This window comes from Apium graveolens, chromosome 6 (assembly GCF_009905375.1).
Source record: "Apium graveolens cultivar Ventura chromosome 6, ASM990537v1, whole genome shotgun sequence".
NCBI classification, from domain to species: Eukaryota; Viridiplantae; Streptophyta; class Magnoliopsida; order Apiales; family Apiaceae; genus Apium; species Apium graveolens.
The window spans coordinates 305,133,174-305,157,273 of NC_133652.1; the positions used below are offsets into that span (position 1 = coordinate 305,133,174).

Below are 24,100 nucleotides of genomic sequence, written 5' to 3' on the forward strand. Positions count from 1 at the left end.
AATTATGGCATAAAATGTTACTTCAAAACGTCACATCTGGTAGCGTTTTGGGAGTTTGGTAAACAACCCAAAACGCTACACTATGTAACATTTTATATTTTATTTTTCAATTTAAGCCCAAAACGTTATATCATGTAAAGTTTTGACCCCAAAATAATATTTTATCTAACATTTTATATATATTATTTTTTTAAATAAAACTTTTTGAATCCAAATAAAAAATTATTGGATCCAAAATTAATAAAAAATATTATAATTATTTCTAAATCTCAAAATAAGGATTGGTAAACCCTACAATGTTAAAAATTATTAAATTAAGTTACATCCTTAAATTTTAAAATTATCTTTCTTTATAAAAGCTGAGTCTACCACACCATGTAGTTAGCCAATCAGAGATTTTCTCATAATTTTCAGCCAATGAGAAGCCACCATTTCAATTTCGACCAATCAAAATTCACAAAATTATTTCCTTTTTCACAGACTTAACCATGATGTTAACCACCTTGAGTTAGCCTTAAATTACTTTAATTAATGTTTATACTTTTTATCATTAATTCAAATTCAAAAACATTTCCTTTTTGACTTTTAAACATTACTTACAAATTTAACATAATCATTTCCTTTTTGAACTTTTTGCCATTACGAACAAATCTCTCATTTACAAATTTACTATTTTACAGTTTCGGATTTTCTCATTACTAACAAATCTATAATTTATAAATCAACTATAATTATATACATGTATAAATAATTATGGCATAATATGCATTAGCTTAAATCATGCATGTTTAGAATAATTTGAGTTAGCTATGATTATGACATAATATACATTAGCTTAAATCATGCATGTTTGGAATAATGTGAGACATGATTTATTCAATCTCTGGATTTGTCTTTATTTTTCATTTATTTAAAGTGTTAGATTTTCCTGTATCCTTGCGTATAATTAATGTTGACAACTAATTTATATTTGTAAATAAATAATTCTTCACCATAATCAACTCAAATCAATTTGATATTTGAGACATTTTTAATTTCTGACCACTTACACATGATTTATGTAATCTTATGATATTTGACATTAAACAAATACAGTCAATCAGAAATAAATATTATCTTCAAAAATATATTAATTGCACAATCTACTCAACGTAATTTATGCATATAATCAATGTTGACCACTATATTTTTCCTATATAAAGAGCTTTACACATATTTTGAACTCACATTAAAAAAATTCCTCTCAATAACAAACACTTTCGCTTACATCTGCATAATGCAAGGTTCTCGCTTCAGTCGTATTGCTTCTTTGACAACAGATAAGACAAGTTGGAGAATCAAAGTACGCTTGACTAGGATGTGGCCTGGATTCAACGGCACAACGGGTGACTTCAAAGGCTTGAATCTCATATTCCTCGATGATGAAGTAAGTACTGATTCCCACATATCGTGCACATAACTCATTAAAATATAATATATCCATATATCATACACCAGTTTAATTAAATGTGTCTGAAACATGCAGAAAACCCACATTCATGCTTATGCTGGTCTGGAATTTTGTAACGGTCAAGATGCGGAACCTACAGAAGGACGTCTTTACTCGGTTTCCAATTTTACTGTTGCGGAATCTAGGTTCAACCATTCCCCAGTTAGTAATAAAAAGTGTATATTTTTCCAAAAATATACAAAGATGGAGCGGATAACAAAAGAGGATGAGATGATTCCCTGTCACAAGTTTGAATTAGTCTCTCTTGGATGTTTGCACACACGAGTCGGTGAATCGAGAATTTTTACAGGTATTTTTTAGTAAATAAATTATCTAAGTTCCATTTTAAAGAAAGATAATTAAATATCCCATCTTTCTCCAAAGCAGATGTTATTGGCGTTTTTGAGGGTCCATGTACAAATTCTTCGCGCCACACCCAAAAAGGAATAAAGAATATCTTCATGTTTGACATTGTTGACGGCAGGTAAATATAAGATGAGATACGATTTCCAACATGAAAATTTTTTTACTTATGATTTTTGGTTAATTTTTAAATTTTTAGCTTGCGAGCTAGGGTCACGGTGTGGGACAAACTTGCAGACCAATTACGTGCTGATGTAGAAAGTCTACAAGGTGATGCTCATATAATAATTATTACCGGCTGCAAAATTACAACCTACAACAGTAAGAAACATGCATCTACATTCATATTTATCATTAGATAAATATTAACAACTTATCAACAACGATTCTAATTTTTTTTATCTTTGGTATATTTTTAAAAAGGTATGATGCAAATCAGTTCATATGGATGCTCGAAATACTATATAGATTTAGACTATGCAGTTGTACATGATCTACGTCGAAAGTTTTCACTCACACACGGCGCAATTGATGAATCTGAATTTATTGGAGTTAAATTTGAAGAAACCATTAAATCATATAAAGTGGGAGACATTAGCAATTTACGGATGAAAAATATGGATGAGGTTGGAAACAAAACCTTCATACATAATTTTTTTGCACGTATAACTATGTCATAATAGTTCATATTCATATTGATTACAGATGGAAGTAATGTGTTTTTCTAAGATTGAAAAAATTGATGATTCTATGAAATGGTGGTATTACGGCTGTGACATTTGTTCGGCCGAATTGGAGGTGGTGGATGACTTTTATCGGTGTACTGGTGAATGCAAACAGATTATCTCATATCCTGATAAAAGGTACTATTTGTCTGAATTTCACTGTCCACTGTACAACATTTTTCAATTTCATAATTTCTAAAATTGGTTAATGTGCCATTCCAGGTTCCATGTTACAAGTTATGTTAGTGACTCCACTGGAACCATTCAGGTTATATTCTTTGATCGCGAGATCCGAAGGTTGACATCAAAAAATGTCAACAATATTCAAACAGTTAAGTATAATGTAAAACTTAAATGTATACAATTATATTATTGGTAAACACACATCACACATGGACTTCTTCAATCTGATTTGTTTGTCAGGACGGTTCATCAAATGAGTACCCAGAGTTACTAAAGGAGTTGGAGGGAAAACAACTATCAGTGACCATTTGTTTAAACAAGAACAATTTATTGGACGGTCATTCAATATTTTTTGCCTCTGATGTTGCTGAATGTGGTGAAGCAGCAAATGCAGACTGTCCAGTTAAAACAAATGCACAGAATATTCATGATCTTAGTTACATGGATGTAAGGATTTTTTTCCTAATTCATTAATTTTTGTTTTTTTTAATGTTGATACAATGCATGTCGATTTATCTGTGAATATTTAGGGGTCCGGCTCCACAAAATATGAATTAACATAGAAAGAGGAAACTTCTTCGACTAATTCTAATCCAACAAAGATGACACCAGATTCCATCAAGTCCACAAATAAAAGATTTAGACCATCACCCAGTCATGTGGTCCTTGAGGACGATGTCGTTTTTGATTTGAAAGGTCACTCCGAAAAAATTCACAAGGTAAATAAATTATCATATATTGTTCATTAAGTATATTTGGTATTCCAATCTGCTAATTCTGCTTTATCTTAATTTCAGCAAGGTTAAAAGGACACGAATGGGCAAGGAAGATCTCCTAGCATAAAGAGTTCATCATTTTAAAATAGTAGAATAGGAGGATTTTCATTATAATTAATTTGTTTCGTTACATTTCATATATGGTAATGATTTGAGTTGGATTCCTTATTTATAATATTGATTCAAGTTTTGCTTGCTTTACTTTTTCTACCAATTTTTTTTATAATAAATTTAAATAAAATATTATTTAAATTTTCTACGCTCCATTCCTAAGATTCATTCCTAAATTACGTTTTTAAAATTTTAGCAACTTAGTATCTTCATGATTGATAATGTCATAAATCACGCACATGATTTACTTAATATTAATATTAACTAAATCTTTTCATACAATTTCTGTCTTAGCTATAATTATAGCATAATACACATTAACTTAAATCTTGCACAAAATTTAAGCACGAAGATTTGTTTTATTTCCAACCAATCACAAACAAAAAATTCAAATTTAGTCTTAATAATCACGCGCATGATTTATTCAATATTCATATTTGACTGTATCTTTTCGTTTATTATATTTATTAGGTATAATTACTGACATATGTATGATTAACGTAAATCTTGCGATTAATTAATGTCGATATAGTTGTCAAATTTGACTATATATTTTTGTGTGAATTAATGTGTTAGCTATATTTTCTGACAACTTTATACGACTAAAGTAAATCTTACGTGTAATTAATACTGACAACTCACCATAATCAACTCACATTAGTTACAAAAATTTTAGTGTGGTTTACAAATCTACAATTTGGGGTTTTCTCATCAGTAACAAATCTCATAGATTATAAATCAATAAATTATGTGTCAAAAATATAGCTAACACATGTACACGACCCTGATATATGGGACGATGGCTAAAACCCATCATATTAGAACAGTTAATTCAAATCATCTAGGCATGTTATCAGACTCAGCATTTCAAAATTAACTATCTTTTTCAGTAAAAATGACTTATCTTAAGTCATATAAATTCAAATAACAAAACGTAGATTCTGAAATGAAATAGATTTAAAAATGAATCATGTGATAAATGGGACAATGGTTAAATCATTCCACATTAGAGAAGTTAATTAAGATTATGTATGAAGGTTAGCGGATTCAACATTTCAAGATTCTAAACACCTTTTGATAAAAAAGATTTATCTCCAGTAATATAAATTCAACTTAACACTCTGTTTAAAGGCTTGGCTCTTATACAACCAGCTATTCTAATGATATATAGAACATGACAGAGTAATATGAGTAATTACTTTAATTAATGTTTATACTTTTTATCATTAATTAATGTTTAATTATTGTTTATACTTTTTATCATTAGTTTCAAATTCAAATTCAAAAACATTTCCTTTTTGACTGTTAAACATTACTTACAAATTTAACATAATCATTTTCTTTTTGAACTTTTTGCCATTACGAACAAATCTCTCATTTACAAATTTACTATTTTACAGTTTCGGATTTTCTCATTACTAACAAATCTATAATTTATAAATCAACTATAATTATATACATGTATAAATAATTATGGCATAATATGCATTAGCTTAAATCATGCATGTTTAGAATAATTTGAGTTAGCTATGATTATGACATAATATACATTAGCTTAAATCATGCATGTTTGGAATAATGTGAGACATGATTTATTCAATCTCTGGATTTGTCTTTATTTTTTATTTATTTAAAGTGTTAGATTTTCCTGTATCCTTGCGTATAATTAATGTTGACAACTAATTTATATTTGTAAATAAATAATTCTTCACCATAATCAACTCAAATCAATTTGATATTTGAGACATTTTTAATTTCTGACCACTTACACATGATTTATGTAATCTTATGATATTTGACATTAAACAAATACAGCCAATCAGAAATAAATATTATCTTCAAAAATATATTAATTGCACAATCTACTCAACGTAATTTATGCATATAATCAATGTTGACCACTATATTTTTCCTATATAAAGAGCTTTACACATATTTTGAACTCACATTAAAAAAATTCCCACGACTGCAGACTCATTTCCACCTTAATTTTGCACGATATAATCTTTTATCACCATATTAATTATTAAATTTCATTTTGTATCTTCCAATAGTCCTCTTTTGCTTAAATCCTGTTTGTTTCTAATGTTTTATCTTTTTACTCGTCAACCATGAATGTATTTGTCACTTAACTCTAATCCTTCATGGCACATTAGTACTAAAGCTGCTTTAGGTATTAACTTCTATATTTAAATTATAATTTTTATATATACTAAACGTAATGTGTATTCAAATTCATCCCAATGACCTAATTTATGTTCGTGTTTATTAATTTGTTAGGTTTGTTGTTATATATATATATATATATATATATATATATATAGCTGCATCTTTACAATGCATATTGTGCTTTCAAGCTGTTTGATGAATAACCCATTTACGTACTTATAGATTATGCCAAAAAATTTGCTTATTTAGGATACTACAAATTCAGTTAAGCATTCTAAGGACATTTTAATATCAGGCATCTTGCACTTATGGATACCTCCAATTCTCAACAAGGCAATGCATCCACGGGAGAAAAACGAAAAAGAGGTATGATCATATTTTTGCACTTTTTAAATCCAGAATTTGACATTTTTGTATTGTGTTGGATCATAGGAAGACCAAAAAAAATTGATGTAACTGGATCTTCAAACACTTCAGTGAATGGAACGATTTCAGGTTTTGAAACTTTTTTGTCTTCTCATCTTTGTCTATTGGATGCACACGTAAATGCACACATCGACAAGTACCATTACTTTATGCTAAGATGCCTAATATATTTTCCATTACTTTTAGGACAATATGCTCCACAACCATTTGTAAACACATTATTGCCGGTTTACAATAGTTTAAAACCAACACCATACAATCATCATTTCACAATTCCAGTGACTCCAAATAATATGGCTTCTATTCTTAACAGAGGTAAGTATATAAAATGTTTTTACAAACCAATGTTCTCTTAATTATTTATCTAATTATTTATAAAATATTTAGCAGAAAGAACTCCGTTGACCCTCGCAAGTACTAATATCAGTGTTCAGCGACCAAGACTGCAAGAAGGTAATATTTAAGAGATTTCACTTTCTCAGGATGTGAGATGTTTGATTAGTATAACATTCATACTCATAATTTAACAAATATTCATTGTATTTCTACTGTGAGCTGAAAGTGAATTATTTATAAACTTTAATCTCAATATATTGGGTTTCTTTTCCAACTTATTCGGACAATTTAGCCCACATCTATCTGCAGAATCAGGCTTGAACGTTCATAACAGTGTATCACCGACATTATACAACCATCATTATAGAATAACGCAAACTTCCAATAATTTTTCATCCTGCCCTATCAGAGGTACTTCTATGTCCCAGTGATGTGATATTTAATCTCTATTTGTTATTTATACAAATCATTTTGTGGTGTTAGCAGAAAGAAGGCCGCTGATCAACATCACTAGAAATATTATTGGTGACAAACCAAAAACTCAACGAGGTAATATTCTAGGAGTTCTCCTAAAGAAAGAATTGTTAAATCTATTTTTTTTTTATTTTTTATATTCATTATTGATTATATATTTTTGGCGTATCTATGTAATGTCGTCAAACTCTATCAAAATCTTAAAATACATCAGGCCGTCCTAGAAAGGTGTCTGCCAACACAACACTTGACAAAGAGAATCATTTCCTAGGTATCACAAAACTATTTTCTTAGTTTCGAAATAGATTGATAAGTAAAATATTAATAATTGGACTAAATAGAAAAATTGACAATAAAAAACAAATTAACAACTTTCATTGCATTTCAGGAAAAAATACTAGAGAAACTTCTGTACTAACGTCACCTCCTCAAAAGAGACCAGTTGGTAGGATTAATATGGATTTTTCTTGCAAAATTATTAATGATTTAATATAGTTTTTTATTCTAATACAATCTAATGAATAATGATGCAGGACGTCCTCAAAAGATTACGGAGAATCCAGTTTTTACATGTATTTACTTTTCTGGTAGTTTTGTGTATGGTAGTTTTTATATAAAATTTGTGTTCTCTTTCTTTTCACATTTACTTTCCACAGCCCCTCTACGTCCTTTTTTTACCGATATTACCAAGTGCAATGACATCTTACAAGCCTAATAGTACAATACAAACACCATCCACATCGCAAATGGGATTTGACGTGTATGAATTTTTTTATATATTTACTCAAATCTGTGAAAAATCTGTTTGTTTATTTTTTTATACTTTTTATCGGTTACATAATGAAAATCTATTTCTTTATTTAATAGACCATGGTCAATTCAGTACTTTAGAAAGAGAACACTCTGGAAATGAATGTTCTTCAACAAGACGTCCAATTCTAGATATGCCGATTGGGTCAGGTATTGGTTGTACATCCAATATCAATTTGCTATTTATAATCAAACGTAATGTACTCATCAACATGAATAACTTTTACAGGAAATTCAGGAGCTCAGAATACCAACAATGAAAATACTACATCGTTCAGTCGTTCTAAAAATCCTGTTGTGAATTTGTTGTCATCTTTTGATGACGCGAGTGAGTTAGCATCATGCAATGATGTGCAAGGTATTGAATCAACTGTCTATAAATTTTTCCTTTACATTTACATGTTTGGACTAATTTGAAAATATTTTATACATTGATTACTGTATAATGACAACTATATATTAGTACTCTATAGACTATTACTTTACCATGCATAGCAGACATATCTAATGAAATTTTAAAAATATATGAAGATGATTTTATCGGTATTGACACTGACGATGTCTCCGAAGATGAAATGGATGATGATTCTGAGATGACAACTGCAAGGGGGGGTATTTTTATAATTACTACCAGCTAAGCACATGCATATTCTTTTAAGTCGTTATATAACCAATCGTATATATATTTCTAATAAGTGTCTACTATTTTACTATCATTAGATGTTCCAACTGAATATTTGAAATTAGGCCCACTACAGTATAAGTGCAAATCATGTCATTCTATAATGTGAATAGAAGAGAGGAATAATAAATCAGCATCAGCTAAGTCTGAACCTACATTCTCAATTTGTTGTGCTGCTGGACAAATTGAGCTACCTAAGGCAAAACAACCTCCTGCATACCTTGCTCAACTACTATTTGGAGGTCCTGAACAAAAGCATTTCCATGACCGTATCAAAGTCTATAATTGCATGTTTGCTTACTCATCATTGGGGGCAAAGTGGATAAGTTTGTAAATGTTCATGGCGGTGGACCATTTTGTTATCGACAAGGTGGACAGAATCATCATAGCATGGGGACTTTAAAACCGGTTGAAGGTGGCAATCCACGATTCTGTCAATTGTACTTCCATGACACCGAGAATGAAGTTAATAACAGGATAAATGCAATTCAATCAAATAATGACAAAGATAGTGCAAAACCTGAAATTGTACAAAATCTCATTAGAATGTTTGATGATGTGAGTCCTTTAGCAAAAAAAATTCGGCAAGCAAGAGATCGTTTTCAAGAGGAGGAACAACCAGAACTTATGATTGTTCTCAAAGAATCCAGGTTCGTATCTGGACGAATAAATCATATTTCACCCACTCCAGATGTTGCAGCATTGATTGTAGGCAATGAAGATTCAAACTGTGGTGAACGAGATGTTATTCTCCATCTTAAGCAGGGTGGATTTGTGAGAATAAGTTTCATACATCCTCTTTTTATGGCACTCCAATATCCAATTTTGTTTCCATTTGCTGAGGATGGCTTCCATAAAGGAATCAAGTACAGACGCACACCTGAAAATACTAATAAAAAAAGAGAGTGTGTGACGTTAAAGGACTATTATTCTTACCAATATCATATCAGACCAACTGAAGGTTAATTTTCTATATGTTTGCTATATATGTCGAAAATTATTCATGCCAATATGTTTTATAAATCAAATAGATAATTGAACTTCAATTTTGTAACAACCCAATTTATTGAACTTTTTCTTTAATTTAATTATTTTGATTAATACATCTCACTTTTATGTAGGAATGACCTTACGATATGGTAGGCGTCTGTACCAGCAATATATTGTTGATGCCTTCTCCATTATTGAGCAATCACGTTTATTTTGGTATAAAACTCATCAGAGTACTGTCAGGGCTGATATGTACCAAAATATACGTGACCATGTAAGGAGAGGAGACGAAGATCCAAATGCTATAGGCAAGTCTTATATTCTACCGGCATCGTTTACGGGTTCGAGACGATACATGAATCAAAATTTTCTTGATTCTCTTGCCATATGTCGTGCTATCGGACATCCAGACATATTTTTAACTATGACAGCTAATCCTAAATGGCCAGAGATTCAAGAAATGCTTGACTATACTCCTGGCCTGACTGCAAATGATGCACCAGATGTAGTTGCTCAAGTTTTTAAGTTGAAATTAGATCAATTGTTGCATGTCATCAAGAAAAAAAATTTCTTTGGTCGCTGTATTGGAGGTATTTACTTTCCTATAATATGTACATTGTGTTTTATTACGTAAGTGTTTTTCTCTCTTTACACATGATTATATATAATTTGCTTAGATTGCATGTTGTTGTATTTAAAATAGATGCATTTCATCTAATCTCAAATCAATTAAAACACTTTTCATTACATACTATATTCAGCGGATCTCCAATACTTTACTTAAATTGTGAGACAATTGTTTTTTGTATTTTAGCATTACATGTGATAGAATTTCAAAAGCGCGGATTGCCTCATGCACATATGGTGATTTGGTTGCATCCTGATAGCAAACCTAAGACCATTCAACAAGTTGATCGAATGGTTTCCGTCGAGATTCCTGACAAACAATAAGATCCTCATGGATACGATGCTGTTAAGCAATTTATGATACATGGACCGTGTGGTGAATCACACAAGTTATCTCCGTGTATAGATTCAGATCGCAAAAATTGCACACGTCACTTTCCAAAAAGGTATACAGTATTAACAATTTTATATTTCATACATGTTCTCCAAAAAAATTATCTTACTTCATATCTGACTTAAACATGTTCTAGGTACTGTACAGAAACATCATTTGACGACAGTGGATTTCCCGTGTATCGGAGACGCAAAACGAATCATATTGTTCAGAAAAATGATGTGGAGTTGGATAATCGATGGGTTGTCCCCTATAATAGAGACCTGTTAGTCATGTTTCAGTGTCATATCAATATTGAAATATGCAACCATGCACGAAGCTTAAAATATCTTTTTAAATATTGCATGAAAGGACATGATAGAGCTACTATGCTACTGGTTAAAGCAAAAAAAAACACAACTACATATGTAGATCAATCCAGTTCTGAGCCTGTTAAAGCTGCCCCAATTGATGAAATTAGCCAATATTTAGATGGGCGTTATGTTTGTGCGGCAAAAGCAGTTTGGCGTACTTATGGATTTAGTATCCACCACAGGACTCCATCTGTGGAACGCCTCCCAGTTCACTTAGAGGATATGCAGACAATAACCTTCAAAGGTAATGAGTCTTTGGAAAATGTTGAAAATCATGCATTATTTCGCAAAAGCAAGTTGCAAGCATGGTTTGAAGCTAATAAAAAATATCCTTGGGGAAGAAACTTATCATATCAAGAGTTTCCTGCTAAATTTGTGTGGGATGGTAGGGGTTGTCAATGGACACCTAGAAAACAGGGCTTGGTCGTTGGTAGGTTACATTCTACATATGCCTCATCTGGAGATTTATTCTACTTGAGAATGATTCTTACCAAATTTAAAGGAGCAACGTCTTTTGCTGACCTTCGAACAGTCAATGGCGAAGTTTTTCCTACATTTAAAGATGCTTGCAATGTATTAGGACTCTTGGAAAATGATAACGAGTGGCACGAAGCAATCACTGAGAATTTTCATCATGCTACAACGTCACAACTGCGTCAACTTTTTGTACACATTTTGGTAAACTGTCAGGTTAGTACTCCGTCCAAGTTATGGTATGATTATATTAAAAGTTTTACTCATATTTATGAAAATATGTTCAATTCCAGGTTGGTAATCCATCAAAGCTATGGTACGATCACATTGAAAATTTTACAGATGACATAACTTGGATGCGACGATGTGTTTTGAAAAATAATGACTTGGTACTATCAGAAGAAGAGATACAAAATTGGGCTTTAGCAGGTTATCATCAATATTATTCTATGCACTATATATCAATATCGTGGTTTGTCAAACATTTATATATTATTGCATGAAAGTTCAGTCAATGGTGAATTCAACAGGTTCTAATTGTCATCACCCTCCGCTAAAATGTCTTACATCCATGTATATTAATTAAAATAACAAATCATTAATTTTGGATAAAACTAGACTTAGCTATCTTTCAAATGATACAGGGAACTACTGCAATTATCCTTCTACATAGTAGCATTTTATTATCAAAAGTTTGGTCATTAGAAACAAGTATACCTTCATTTATGCAGCATGCCAAATATGACATAACATAGATAAATGCAACTCAAAGAAGATAATAAGTATGTATCCGTTAAAGTTAATTAATATACCTGATGCTCAGAAGTTCCTTCTACCTTTGTAATAATATATGAAACAAGTATTATATCCTTCTACATTCTAAAAATGACTTATCTCCACTTACAAAAATTCAATGAACCAAATGTTAATTTTATTAAAAACTACTTAATTATCTTTGTAATAATATATGATACACCAATAATATCCTTCTAAATTATAGCAGTGAATTTAGATCAAGAAGGAAGGTTAGCAAATTCAACATTTCAAAATTCTAACCACCCTTCACTAAAAATGACTTATCTACCTGTAGAAAAATTCAAATAATGAACCGTTAATTTTGTAAGTTAATAGACTTAATTCTCTTTCTAATAAGGTATAGAAAAGGTGCAACAAAATATTATAATATAGCAGTTTATTCTGTAAACTTAGTTTGTAACAGATTCTGCAGTTTCTGAAACTGACAAGCCTACACTAAAAAAAACAAAACTCACTGTAGAAAAATCGAAATTGCGAGCTGTTAGTTTTGAAAAAAAGTAGTCTTGCATTATGTATCTAATATCTAGGGAACAACTGTTATATTCTTCTACATTGTAGCATATTATTCTACAAAGTTGGGCCATTAACGCATTCAACATTTGATGAAACAGTCAACAATTCACTAAAAATGACTTATCCCCCAGTACAAAAATTCAATAAATTAACCGTTAATTTTGTTCAGAACTATACTTAATTATATTTATAATAATATATGAATCAATGGCTATATCTTTCTAAATTAGAGCAATTAATTCAGATCACATAAGAAGGTTAGCAAATTCAGCATTTCAAAATTCTAACCACCATTCACGAAAAGTGACTTTTCTCCCTGTAGAAAAATTCAAAGGACAAACCGTAAATTTTGTAAGTTAATAGACTTAATAATATTTCTAATGAGTTATAAAAAAGGTGCAGCAAAATATTACAATATAACAGTTTATTCTGTGAACTTAGGTTATAACACATACTGAATTTTCTGAAAATGACAAGGCTACACTAAGAATAACCAAAACTCCATGTAGAAAAATCAAAATTGCGAGCCGTCAGTTTCGAAACAAACTAGACTTCATTATTTTTCAAATATCTAGGGAACAACTGTTATATCCTTCTACATTTTAGCAGATTATTCTACAAGGTTGGGCTTTTAACAGATTCAGCATTTGGTGAAACAGTACACTTCACTAAAAATGACTTATCTTCCCGTATAGTTTTAGAATAATAAACTAATTATTAATTTTGTTCAAAACTAGACTTAATTATCTTTCTAATAATATATGAATCGATGAATATATCCTTCTAAATTAGAGCAGTTAATTTAGATCACGCAGGAAGGTTAGCAAATTCAGCATTTCAAAATTCTGACCACCCTTCACGAAAAATGACTTTTCTCCCTGTAGAAATATTCAAATAACAAACCGTTAATTTTTTAAGTTAATAGACTTAATTATCTTTTTACTGATGTATAAAATAGGTGTAGCACAATTTTATGATGTAGCAGTTTATTCTTCAAACTTAGGTCATAACAGATTCTGCATTTTCTGAAAATGAAAAGCCTACACTAAAAATAACAAAAACTCCCTGAATAAAAATCGAAATTGCGAGTCAAAAGTTTTATCAGAAACTAGACTTTATTATCTCTCTACTGACATATAGAGCAACTGATAATTACATCTGCAATTAGCAGCGAATTGACAATTATGTTATATGTTCCTGCATCATTTATTTCATTTTTCTTAACATGGTTTTATTTCTGCAGAACTTGAAAAGATTTTTAATTCCATTGGAAAATCTTTACGGAGTTATCCAGACATGCCTTTGTCACCTTCTCAGTTTTTTAGTGGATTTTCAAACACTCTTATTGCCGAGGAAATGAGTTACGATATTGAAGCGGTGAAAGAAGAACATCAAAACCTGCACTCAAATCTAAATGCAGATCAAGCAATAGTATATAATGCTATTATTGATTATGTTTACAATAAGAAAGGACATGTGTTCTTCGTCTACGGTAGTGGAGGCTGTGGCAAAACATTTCTTTGGCGTACAATTATTGCTAGACTGAGGTCAGAAAGGAAAATTGTACTGCCTGTTGTGGGATCTGGGATTGCAGCTGTTCTATTACCAGGAGGCCGAACAACACATTCAAGGTTTAAGATTCCGCTGGACATAGATGAACAATCAAGTTGTGGATTGAAAAATGGAACTGATATAGCCGAGTTGTTACAAAATACGGATCTCATTATATGGGATGAGGCTCCCATGCAAAAAAGGTATGCATTTGAAGCGGTAGATCGAGCTCTAAGGGATATAATGGGTTATGTCTCATCAAAAAATCGTCAGAAGCCGTTTGGTGGTATCACCGTAGTCTTTGGTGGTGACTTTAGACAAATCTTGCATGTTGTGGAGAAAGGTAATAGACAAGACATCGTAAGTATATGCATTAACAGGTCTTACATATGGGATGAAATTATGCTCTTCACTTTAAAGCAGAATATGAGACTACATAGAGGTAACTCTGATGCCATTAATAATGCTATTGATGAATTTAGTAAATGGGTACTGGATATTGGTGATGGTAGACTTTCTTTTGTTGATGAAAATAACCCGAATAAAGATCCTGAAGTTTTCATTCCTGAACAGTTCTTAATTCCTCACACCAAGGATCCAATAACAGATATTGTTGACTTCGTCTATCCTGATGTTGAATGCAGTTTTAAAGATCATCAATATCTCAGAGACAGAGCTATTTTTGCTCCCACTAACAAACTGGTAGACGAAATTAATGCTCATGTGTTGGATCGAATACCTGGTGAGGAACATGTATATCTTAGTGTTGATAGCATTGACGAAGGTCCTATTGACGAGCATAGTTTAAATTCAGCTTTTCCTATGGAGTTTTTGAATTCAATCGACATGTCTGGAATGTCTAAGCATGAGCTTAAGTTAAAAGTTGGTGTTGTAGTCATGTTAACCAGAAATATAAATCAGGTTCTAGGTTTGTGCAATGGTACACAGATGGTTATAAAGAAATTATTCAAGTGGACAGTAAAATGTGAGATAATTACAGGAAGTCATGCAGGAGCTATGCATATTATTCCGAGGTTTACCACAACATCAAATGAAAGCAACTCTAAGTGGCCATTCATATTTAAGAGGAGACAGCTGCCATTGCAAGTTTGTTTTGCAATGACGATTAATAAAAGTCAAGGTCAGTCTTTGGAAAAGGTTGGTGTGTATCTTCCCAGTCCTACTTTCTGTCATGGTCAGCTTTATGTTGCTCTCTCACGTGTCACTTCACCGGCTGGTCTTCATATCCTCTTAGGCGACGGAACTACTGAAAAGAAATATAGTACAAAAAATATTGTGTACGAGGAAGTTTTCTACAATTTACCCAAGATGTAGTATTTTAATATCATTATCTAAAATATCAAACCCTTTCTTTTTTAGAAGATGAAACCCAAATTTAATCGTGATCATTAGTTTTTCAATTTTTTAATGTGATATTTTGTCTAAAATTTATTTCACTTAATCATGTAAAGAGTTTCATAATTTATCTTCCAAAAGTAGATGGATTAAAATAAGAAGTATGTCATCCTTGCAATTTTAAATATCATCTAATGTCTAATTTTATTTTACTTCACTATCATCTAATGAGTTTATTAATGTTTTTTCACGTCAATTGTTAGAACTAACTTTTTTTACGTAATTACAATAAAAAAATATTATAAAAAACCCTCGGGGCCTCGGTGCGAAGCACGGGCTACATACTAGTTTAATTAAAAATTTATATTTTTGTTCCTATTTAGAGTCTAAAGGCCCTAAACCCTATATTAAATTAGGGTAGACCCTAAACTCTAAATCCTAAATCATAAATCAGTGTATGTTTTATTATTATTTTTAATATTTTCAAAAACCCAAAAGTGGATTGTTTAACCCTAAAATATTAAAATTTGTTAAATTATGGTACATCATTAAATTTAAAAACATTTATTTAAAAATGATTGTTGAAAATGTAACATTAAGTAATGTTTTTGGCCCCAAAATAATTCACAAATAAAACTTAAAAAACAAATAAAAAAACAGCACAATAATCTACTTAGCTACTTTCAGAGCATATGCACCGCACTTCCATTTTAGTTGATTCAGGTGCTTTATTAATGGGCTCATGAAGAGAGAGTGATGCAGCCATTCTTTTTCAAAGCCATCAATTATTAACGGAGCAGTAATTCATTAATAGAAACTTTAATAATCAATGGAGTACCTGATGGGCAGCAATTGCTGGGACCCACCTGATTTTTGCAAACTGTGCTTGCCAATATCTTTCACAATAGCTATCCAACACTTATATATATATTGACAACACTATCTAAAAGCTATATATATATATATAGGCAAAAGTTCCACAACCACGGTTGGCTCCATGTGGCTAAGAGCCAACAAATCACAGCCGTTAAAGGCGTCCGCAATGAAACAATGCGGAAGACATCCGCTATGATACATTGCGGAAGCCGCATTGATACAATGCGGAATCGTTTTATTTTTTTAATTTTTTATTTAAATAATATGTGCTTTAAATGTGTTTCTGATTTAAATATATTTATAATTTAAAACAAATATAATATTTATAATTTAAAACAATTAAGTTATTTTTTAAAAATAAAGTACTTAATAAAATTTAAGAAAGAGATTTATATTGAATTAAACATTGAATAAAATCTAAAAAAAAGAGGAAAAGAACCACTTCCCTTACTTACCATCATATTAGTTCGAGGGACGTATAGGCGGGTATACGTCCCTCGAACTAATATGATGGTAAGTAAGCGGAGTGATTCTTTTTTTTAATTTTAAATTTTATTCAATGTTTAATTCAATATAAATCTCTTTCTTAAATTTTATTAAGTACTTTATTTTAAAAAAAAAAATCAAACATAAGACTATAAATTCAAATTTATTTATCATCAAATTTAATAATGAAGATTTAAGTGTTGAAGATAACATTAAACATTCAATATTAGAAATTTCAAATGAAATGATATAACTTACTTATAGACATTGTACTCCATTCATACTTATCAAGTGCTTAATATATTTTCTCAACAAAATAATATTTATTTATTTTTTCACATACCTATATATTATAAAAAATAAATTAAAATTAAGTATTATATGTTTAGACATTTTTTAAAATATTTAATGTATTTTTTCATCAAAAAAAGGCAAAATATACAATAATAATTACAAAAAAAAAATTAAAATTTTGATATAAAAAATTTATGTAATATTGACAAGTAACATGAATGTTATTATGAATTTTAATTTTTTTTTACTATTTATTTTCTTCACCAAAAAAAATCAAAAAATAAACAATTATCTAAACTGCTTCCGCAATGAACCATAGCGTAAGCTGTTGCTTCCGCAATGATTTATTGCGGAAGGAATTAATATTTTGATAGTTTCTGCACGTTTTAGCGCGTGGGTTGGCTGAAGCATTAAATATACCTTCCGCCATAATTCATTGCGGAAGTGTGCATTAAATTTGCCTTACCAGCTTCGTTTTTTTGCTTTGTAAATCCAATTTCACCATTTTTCTCTATCATTTTTCAATTTGGAGCCAAAAAGAGGTTAGTTTTTCTTTACTATTTTTAATGGCATCTCATTTATTTAATTATTCAAGTTCATCTAGTGATCATGACGATTTTGATTATTTTACACTCGTTGAGAAAAATCCGGTTTATCGTAAGCTTATTGTAGATGATGTTAATGAATTGATAGATGTTGATAATTATAAATGTAAGAAAAAATTGGATATGGATGATGATGATATTGAGTATATGAAAAAAATAATATGGATGATGATGATATTGAGTATATGGAAAAAGAGAAATATTATAAAAAAGAAGAGGGAGGTTGTAAGGGAAAAGGAAAAATGAATGATGATGATTTTTGTAGAGAAGAGAAAATGAATATAAGTGATGATGATGTTGATGATGATGATGGAGATGATGATATGAGTTTTGACAAAAAAGGTTACGGTTTTTCAAAATCAAATATGAATAGTGTTGTGCCTTGCGTTGGTATGTTTTTTAACACTTTGGATGAAGCCAAAATTTTTTATAGAGATTATGGTAGAAGTGTTGGATTTGAGATTATTATTAGGAGTACTCATAGACATTCACGGGGTAATGGTATCTCCTCTCATTTGTATATTTGTCGTAAGGGTGGAAGATTAGGTTCTAGTACGAAATTGGATGTTGATGATGAAAGAAAGGAAAAAAGAAGGATTAGAGATGTAATTCCGAGAACAAATTGTAGTGCTCGAATGTGTGTCACTCATAGAGTTAAAAATTATAAATGGGAAGTAACTTTGGTTAAATTAGAGCATGATCATGATATGGTAACCTCGGATAAAGTACAATTCATTCAAAGTTCCAAAAATATAGATCCGGTTACCCGAGCATTGCTTGAGTTATTCGATAAACCGGGCATTGAAACCGCTATAGCGATGAGATTTCTTGGTGAAACATGGGATGGTGTGGAAAAACTTGGATTTTCTAATCAAGATATTCGTAACATAATTCGTGATATTCGACGACGAGTGTTCGATTCCGGTGATGCGGGGAGTGGGATGACATTGCTACGACAATTGAAAGAAAAAAGTTTTTGAAACTTTTTCTATCGAGTTGATTTGGATGAAGAAAATAGAGTTAGAGGTTTGGTTTGGGTTGATAATCGATCATTGAACGCATACACGAATTTTGGAGATGTTGTTTCATTTGACTCCACATATAGGACCAATAGGTATTGTATGCCGTTTATACCAATAACCGGGGTCAATCACCATTACCAAAATATCTTGTTCGGGTTTGCACTCATGCGGGATGAGACGGAAATTTCATATAAATGGGTTTTGAAGACATGGCTGGAAGCCGTCGGAAACAAACCTCCCCTCACTATTATTATGGATCAAGATATAGCATTGGGAAATGCTATTGCCGAGATTTTGCCGGATACCAAGCACATATTATTTTCGTGGTATATACGTAATAAATTTCCCGAAAAATTATCGGCTTTGTACACACAATATCCGGAATTTAAAGGGGATTTTAATGATTGTTTGTACAAGTCGTTGTCACCCACAGAATTTGTTGGTAAGTGGGAGGTTTTGGTTGATAAGTATGGACTCGAGGATCATGTTTGGCTAAACGATATGTATGCCATAAAAGATAAATGGATTTGTGCTTACACAAAACAACATTTCTCCGCCGGTATGACCACCACCTCAAGAAGCGAGTACATGAATTCATTTTTTGACGAGTATGTAAAAGCTTCAACCGGATTGAAAGAATTCATTGAGAATTCACAAAAGGCTTTGGAAACACAAATTCTTAATGAGGTTAAAGCCGACTACAAGACCGAGTATAAGGAAAGGAGATTGATATTTAATTCCGCCTTGGAAAATCATGCTTCTTCTATTTACACAAAAGAAATGTTTAGGCGGTTTCAAAATGAGCTTAGAAAAAGCACATCTTATGTGGTAAATAGTTGAAAAGATGGTTCTAATTACATGTGGAAGTTGTATTTAGTTGGGAAGTATAATGTGCCGAATAATCTTAGAAGAAGGTATCGGGTAATGGTTTCTTTGGAAGGAAATATTGATTGTAAATGTAAAAAATTTGAACATTCCGGGATGCTTTGCAAACATATCCTACGCTATCTTGACAAGAAACAAAAAAATATGATACCAACAATTTTTATCAAATCAAGATGGACGGCGAGCATAAATAAAATTGATGGTTTTTCGCCTTATAATCATCTTGTTCTTGTTGATGTTGGTGATTCAACAACTGCAAGGTATAGTGCTTTGTGTAAATCTTTCCAAGGTTTGGGTGCTCTTGGGAGTTGTTCAAAACCATGATATAATTACGTGATGGATTTGATTGAGAAAGGAAAGTGTTACGTGATTGAAAAGTTTCGTGAAGAAGAAAATAATTCAAGAATGGAGGAGGAGTTCCAAGCTTACGATGAACATGATCCAATATTCAATCCTCCAATGTCACAAACAAAGAGAAGAAAGAAGGATTCGGCAAGGTATAAAAGTGGCATTGAGACGTCAACAACAAAGAAGAATTCAGGAAGGTCTAAAAGTGGTATTGAGACGTCAACTGAAAAAATCCGTTATTGCGACTTTTGTGGTGTGGCCGGACATGATAGGAGGCGTTGTCTAAAAAACCCATATATAAATTTTAAATGATTTAATTCGCAATTTATTTGAAAGTAGAAATTTAAATTTGGAATGTAATATTTGAATTTGGAATGTAATATTTGAATTTGGCTTTTAAATATTATTTGGTATGTATTTGAGCTATTATTTACTTTTTTTATAAGTACAAATTTTAAAAAATTTGAAGCTGAAAAAAAACAGGGAAAAAACAGGGGAGCAGCAGAAAGTAAACTGCTAAAACTTGGTCCAAGGGGCCACTTCCGCAATGAATCATTGCGGAAGTGTTTTGCTTCCGCAATGATTCATTGCGGAAGGTCCCCTGTTTCTCCCCTGTTTCCCCCTGTTTTTCCTTAGCTTCGAATTTTTGAGAAATAACTCAATTTTATTTTTTTAAAAAAAATCAATATTAAATGGAAAAAAGTCAGAAATGGTGAAAAAAAATTAGTGACACTATTTTTTGATAATTTCAGTGTCTCCTCTAATTTTTGATTAATTTTTAAGAAAAGTCCATTTTTTTATTTTTTCTTTATTTTTAATTCGAATTGATACATATTATTAAAGGAAAAAAAATCAAAAAAAAAGAAAAAAGTCAGAAATGGTGAAAAAAAATTAGTGACACTATTTTTTGATAATTTCAGTGTCTCCTCTAATTTTTGATTAATTTTTAAGAAAAGTCCATTTTTTTTATTTTTTCTTTATTTTTAATTCGAATTATTACATATTATTCAAGGAAAAAATCAAAATAAAATGGAAAAAAAATGAGAAATGGTGAAAAAAAATACATAAAATATTTTTTAAAATTATCAGTGTTCCAGGCATTTTTTGCAATAATTGTAAGAGTTTTTATTATTTAATTCGAATTTATTCGTATGCAGTGACCAAATTATAAAAAAATGAAACAGGGTGACCAAAGTGTGATTTTTACAGAAGTTTCAAACTTCCGCAATGATTCATTGCGGAAGGGTACGGAAACCTGCAAATTTCAGGTTTTGCTGTTTCTGCAGCCTACAGTTTCCTGCAATTCCTAGTTTTCCTGTCCCTGTTTCTACGCTACAAACTCAACAATAAAAAGACATAACCATTCCAACAAATCAAACACCAATCCAAATTAAGCAATCCAACAAATCAAACACCAATCCTCATCGAAAATGATAAACATTCTAATAATTTATTCTAACATTCAAAAGCTATCCAAACCAAATCCAAATCAAAAATGCAAACCAAATCCATACGAACAATTTAACCATTCTAAATAAGTTCATACCAACATGAACAATCGAAAAACTACCACAAGAACCAACATAAGTATACAAATACAAGTCCAATAAATCTTCTAATACAAATTCAAGAAATAAATCATAAACCCAAATTTCTTTGGGTCAATCCCCATGCTGAAAGATGACGAGCACGCCCTTTACGCAGTTCCCAAGTAATGCGATAATGAAATGTCTCTACATCATCATATGGATGCCATACAGCGTGCTCTAATCTAATCCCATTAAGAATGGCATCCACATACTTGCATACATAGACGCCACAGTCAACTCCAGTATCTTGCTTCGGCCGAGCCGTGACTATAGCCTTCTTCATGAATTTCTTTGTAAATCTCTGGGGGTCCAATTAATTTAACCAGCACGGGAGGACTTTCTCCTATAATTTCAAATAATTAGTAACAAATATGAAATAATTAAGCATGAATTCTTTTTATAAGTCTTTATTAAGTATTTTATCCTAAATATGCATATAATAAATCAAATTTAGGGCTAAAAGACATTAATTATTTTTTATAAGTCTTTATTAAGTATTTTATCCTAAATATGCAAATAATAAATCAAATTAAGGGCTAAAAAACATGAATTCTTTTTTATAAGTCTTTATTATGCATTTTATTCTAAATATGCAAATGATAAATCAAATTTAGGGCTAAGAGACATGAATTATTTTTTATAAGTCTTTATTAAGCATTTTATCCTAAATATGCAAATAATAAATCAAATTAAGGGCTAAAAAACATGAATTCTTTTTTATAAGTCTTTATTATGCATTTTATCCTAAATATGCAAATAAGAAATAAAATTCAGGGCTAAAAGACATGAATTCTTTTCTATAAGTCTTTATTAAGCATTTTATCCTAAATATGCAAATACTAAATCAAATTAAGGGCTAAAAGACATGAATTCTTTTTATAAGTCTTTATTAAGCATTTTATCCTAAATATGCAAATAATAAATCAAATTAAGGGCTAAAACACATGAATTTTTTTATAAGTCTTTATTATGCATTATATCTTAAATATGCAAATAATAAATCAAATTCAGGGCTAAAAGACATGAATTCTTTTCTATAAGTCTTTATTAAGCATTTTATCCTAAATATGCAAATAATAAATCAAATTAAGGGCTAAAAGACATGAATTCTTTTTATAAGTCTTTATTATGCATTATATCCTAAATATGCAAATAATAAATCAGATGCAGGGATAAAAGACATGAATTCTTTTCTATAAGTCTTTATTAAGCATTTTATCCTAAATATGCAAATAATAAATCAAAATAAGGGCTAAAAGACATGAATTATTTGCATAACTCTTTATTAAGCATAAACTCTTTTTATAAGTCTAAATATGCAAAGATTAGAGGTTACCATGAAGTAATACTGGACAGAGTAAAGCATCTTGAAATTACTGAGGGGCCCATCTTCACGAAGTGGATCAACTAATAGAACTTTCATCTTGTTCAGGTTCACAATAAACAAGAGCCAATAACCTCCAGTGCATGTAGGAAATAAAGCATAATCACGTAACTGGATATCTGCCCCTTGAAATTGCATGTGGTAGGTCTTAAAGAAGTCAATCTAATCAGCAAGCTCCGCTCCTGTCTTCTTGTATGGATCCATCTAAAAAATAGACATCAGTAACAACACAATTCAAGAAATAATAGACATTTGTAATTAAAGAGGGGTAGGTATTAGATGTTAGTACATTCAGATTTGTGCTTAATCTCTTTGACTGGTACATGAGGAAACTAGGAGCAATGAAAAACCTCTTTGCCGGCGAATGTAGATCCCCGTTTTGCCACATATACCTCTCTCGAAGCCTTACCAACTCCATATAAGCATTGACAACATCATCCTCCAATTCATTCCCGGGTGCCAGGGTCTGCACTTGCTTCTTACTAAGGAACATGGTAATATCTGTGTGCCTTTCAAAAACATATGGCAGATCACCAGCTACCAATGTGTAAAAATCCAGTCGATCTTTCAGTTCTTAATTGGCCTAGTCAAATCACCCCGTCTATCCTCACCACCACGCCTCTCCTTATCTTTATAAAAGTCTTCACTTCTGTCGATCTGCAAATACATGTCAAAACAATGAACACATGTAACAGGAGTAACTAAATATGTCAAAATGCATTAATTCTTTTAAATTGTACCTCGAATATTGATGCTAACTTAGCAGGAACACTGGTAACATTACCACGAAATCAACAAATCCTCGTGTAACAGGAGTAGCACTAGCAAGATGCAATTAAATCAACAAACATCATACAATCATTCAAGAGTAGTTATACATGATGAATTTTAACTCAACACTGAGAAATAAATGATACCTCCATATCAACAGGATGAAAAGCAATCGGGAGATATGGTGTAGCAGAAGCAGGTGTAGCACTATCAATCTGCAAT

The 24,100-nt window shown here is 31.0% G+C and overlaps 3 protein-coding genes across 3 annotated transcripts; all 3 read left to right on the forward strand.

Moving 5' to 3' along the window:
* The first annotated feature begins 1,276 nt into the window (after window positions 1-1,276).
* Window positions 1,277-2,532, forward strand: LOC141666385 (uncharacterized). The gene is made up of 5 exons (XM_074472373.1): window positions 1,277-1,426; window positions 1,526-1,799; window positions 1,877-1,973; window positions 2,052-2,173; window positions 2,276-2,532. Exons 1-5 carry the CDS (start codon window positions 1,277-1,279, stop codon window positions 2,530-2,532), a joined length of 900 nt encoding a protein of 299 aa, XP_074328474.1.
* Window positions 2,533-8,934: 6,402 nt separating this feature from the next.
* On the forward strand, window positions 8,935-15,597 carry LOC141666386 (uncharacterized). The gene is made up of 7 exons (XM_074472374.1): window positions 8,935-9,505; window positions 9,666-10,124; window positions 10,349-10,455; window positions 10,552-10,607; window positions 10,692-11,598; window positions 11,676-11,811; window positions 13,955-15,597. The coding sequence occupies exons 1-7, from the start codon at window positions 8,935-8,937 to the stop codon at window positions 15,595-15,597; spliced, it is 3,879 nt and encodes a 1,292-aa protein (XP_074328475.1).
* Window positions 15,598-19,000: 3,403 nt separating this feature from the next.
* Window positions 19,001-19,741, forward strand: LOC141666387 (protein FAR1-RELATED SEQUENCE 5-like). Its single transcript, XM_074472375.1, has one exon. The coding sequence runs from the start codon at window positions 19,001-19,003 to the stop codon at window positions 19,739-19,741; it is 741 nt and encodes a 246-aa protein (XP_074328476.1).
* Window positions 19,742-24,100: the final 4,359 nt, after the last annotated feature.

Bases quoted from the DNA above. Each gene is read 5' to 3' on its own strand.
- LOC141666386 (XM_074472374.1), top strand. From the start codon at position 8,935: ATGGGGACTTTAAAACCGGTTGAAGGTGGCAATCCACGATTCTGTCAA. The intron at 9,506-9,665 runs GTTAATTTTCTA...ACTTTTATGTAG, and splicing joins TCATATCAGACCAACTGAAG to GAATGACCTTACGATATGGT. The intron at 10,456-10,551 runs GTTTCCGTCGAG...GAATCACACAAG, and splicing joins TTCAACAAGTTGATCGAATG to TTATCTCCGTGTATAGATTC.
- LOC141666387 (XM_074472375.1), top strand. From the start codon at position 19,001: ATGCCGTTTATACCAATAACCGGGGTCAATCACCATTACCAAAATATC.
- LOC141666385 (XM_074472373.1), top strand. From the start codon at position 1,277: ATGCAAGGTTCTCGCTTCAGTCGTATTGCTTCTTTGACAACAGATAAG. The intron at 1,800-1,876 runs GTATTTTTTAGT...TCTCCAAAGCAG, and splicing joins TGAATCGAGAATTTTTACAG to ATGTTATTGGCGTTTTTGAG. The intron at 2,174-2,275 runs GTAAGAAACATG...ATTTTTAAAAAG, and splicing joins CAAAATTACAACCTACAACA to GTATGATGCAAATCAGTTCA.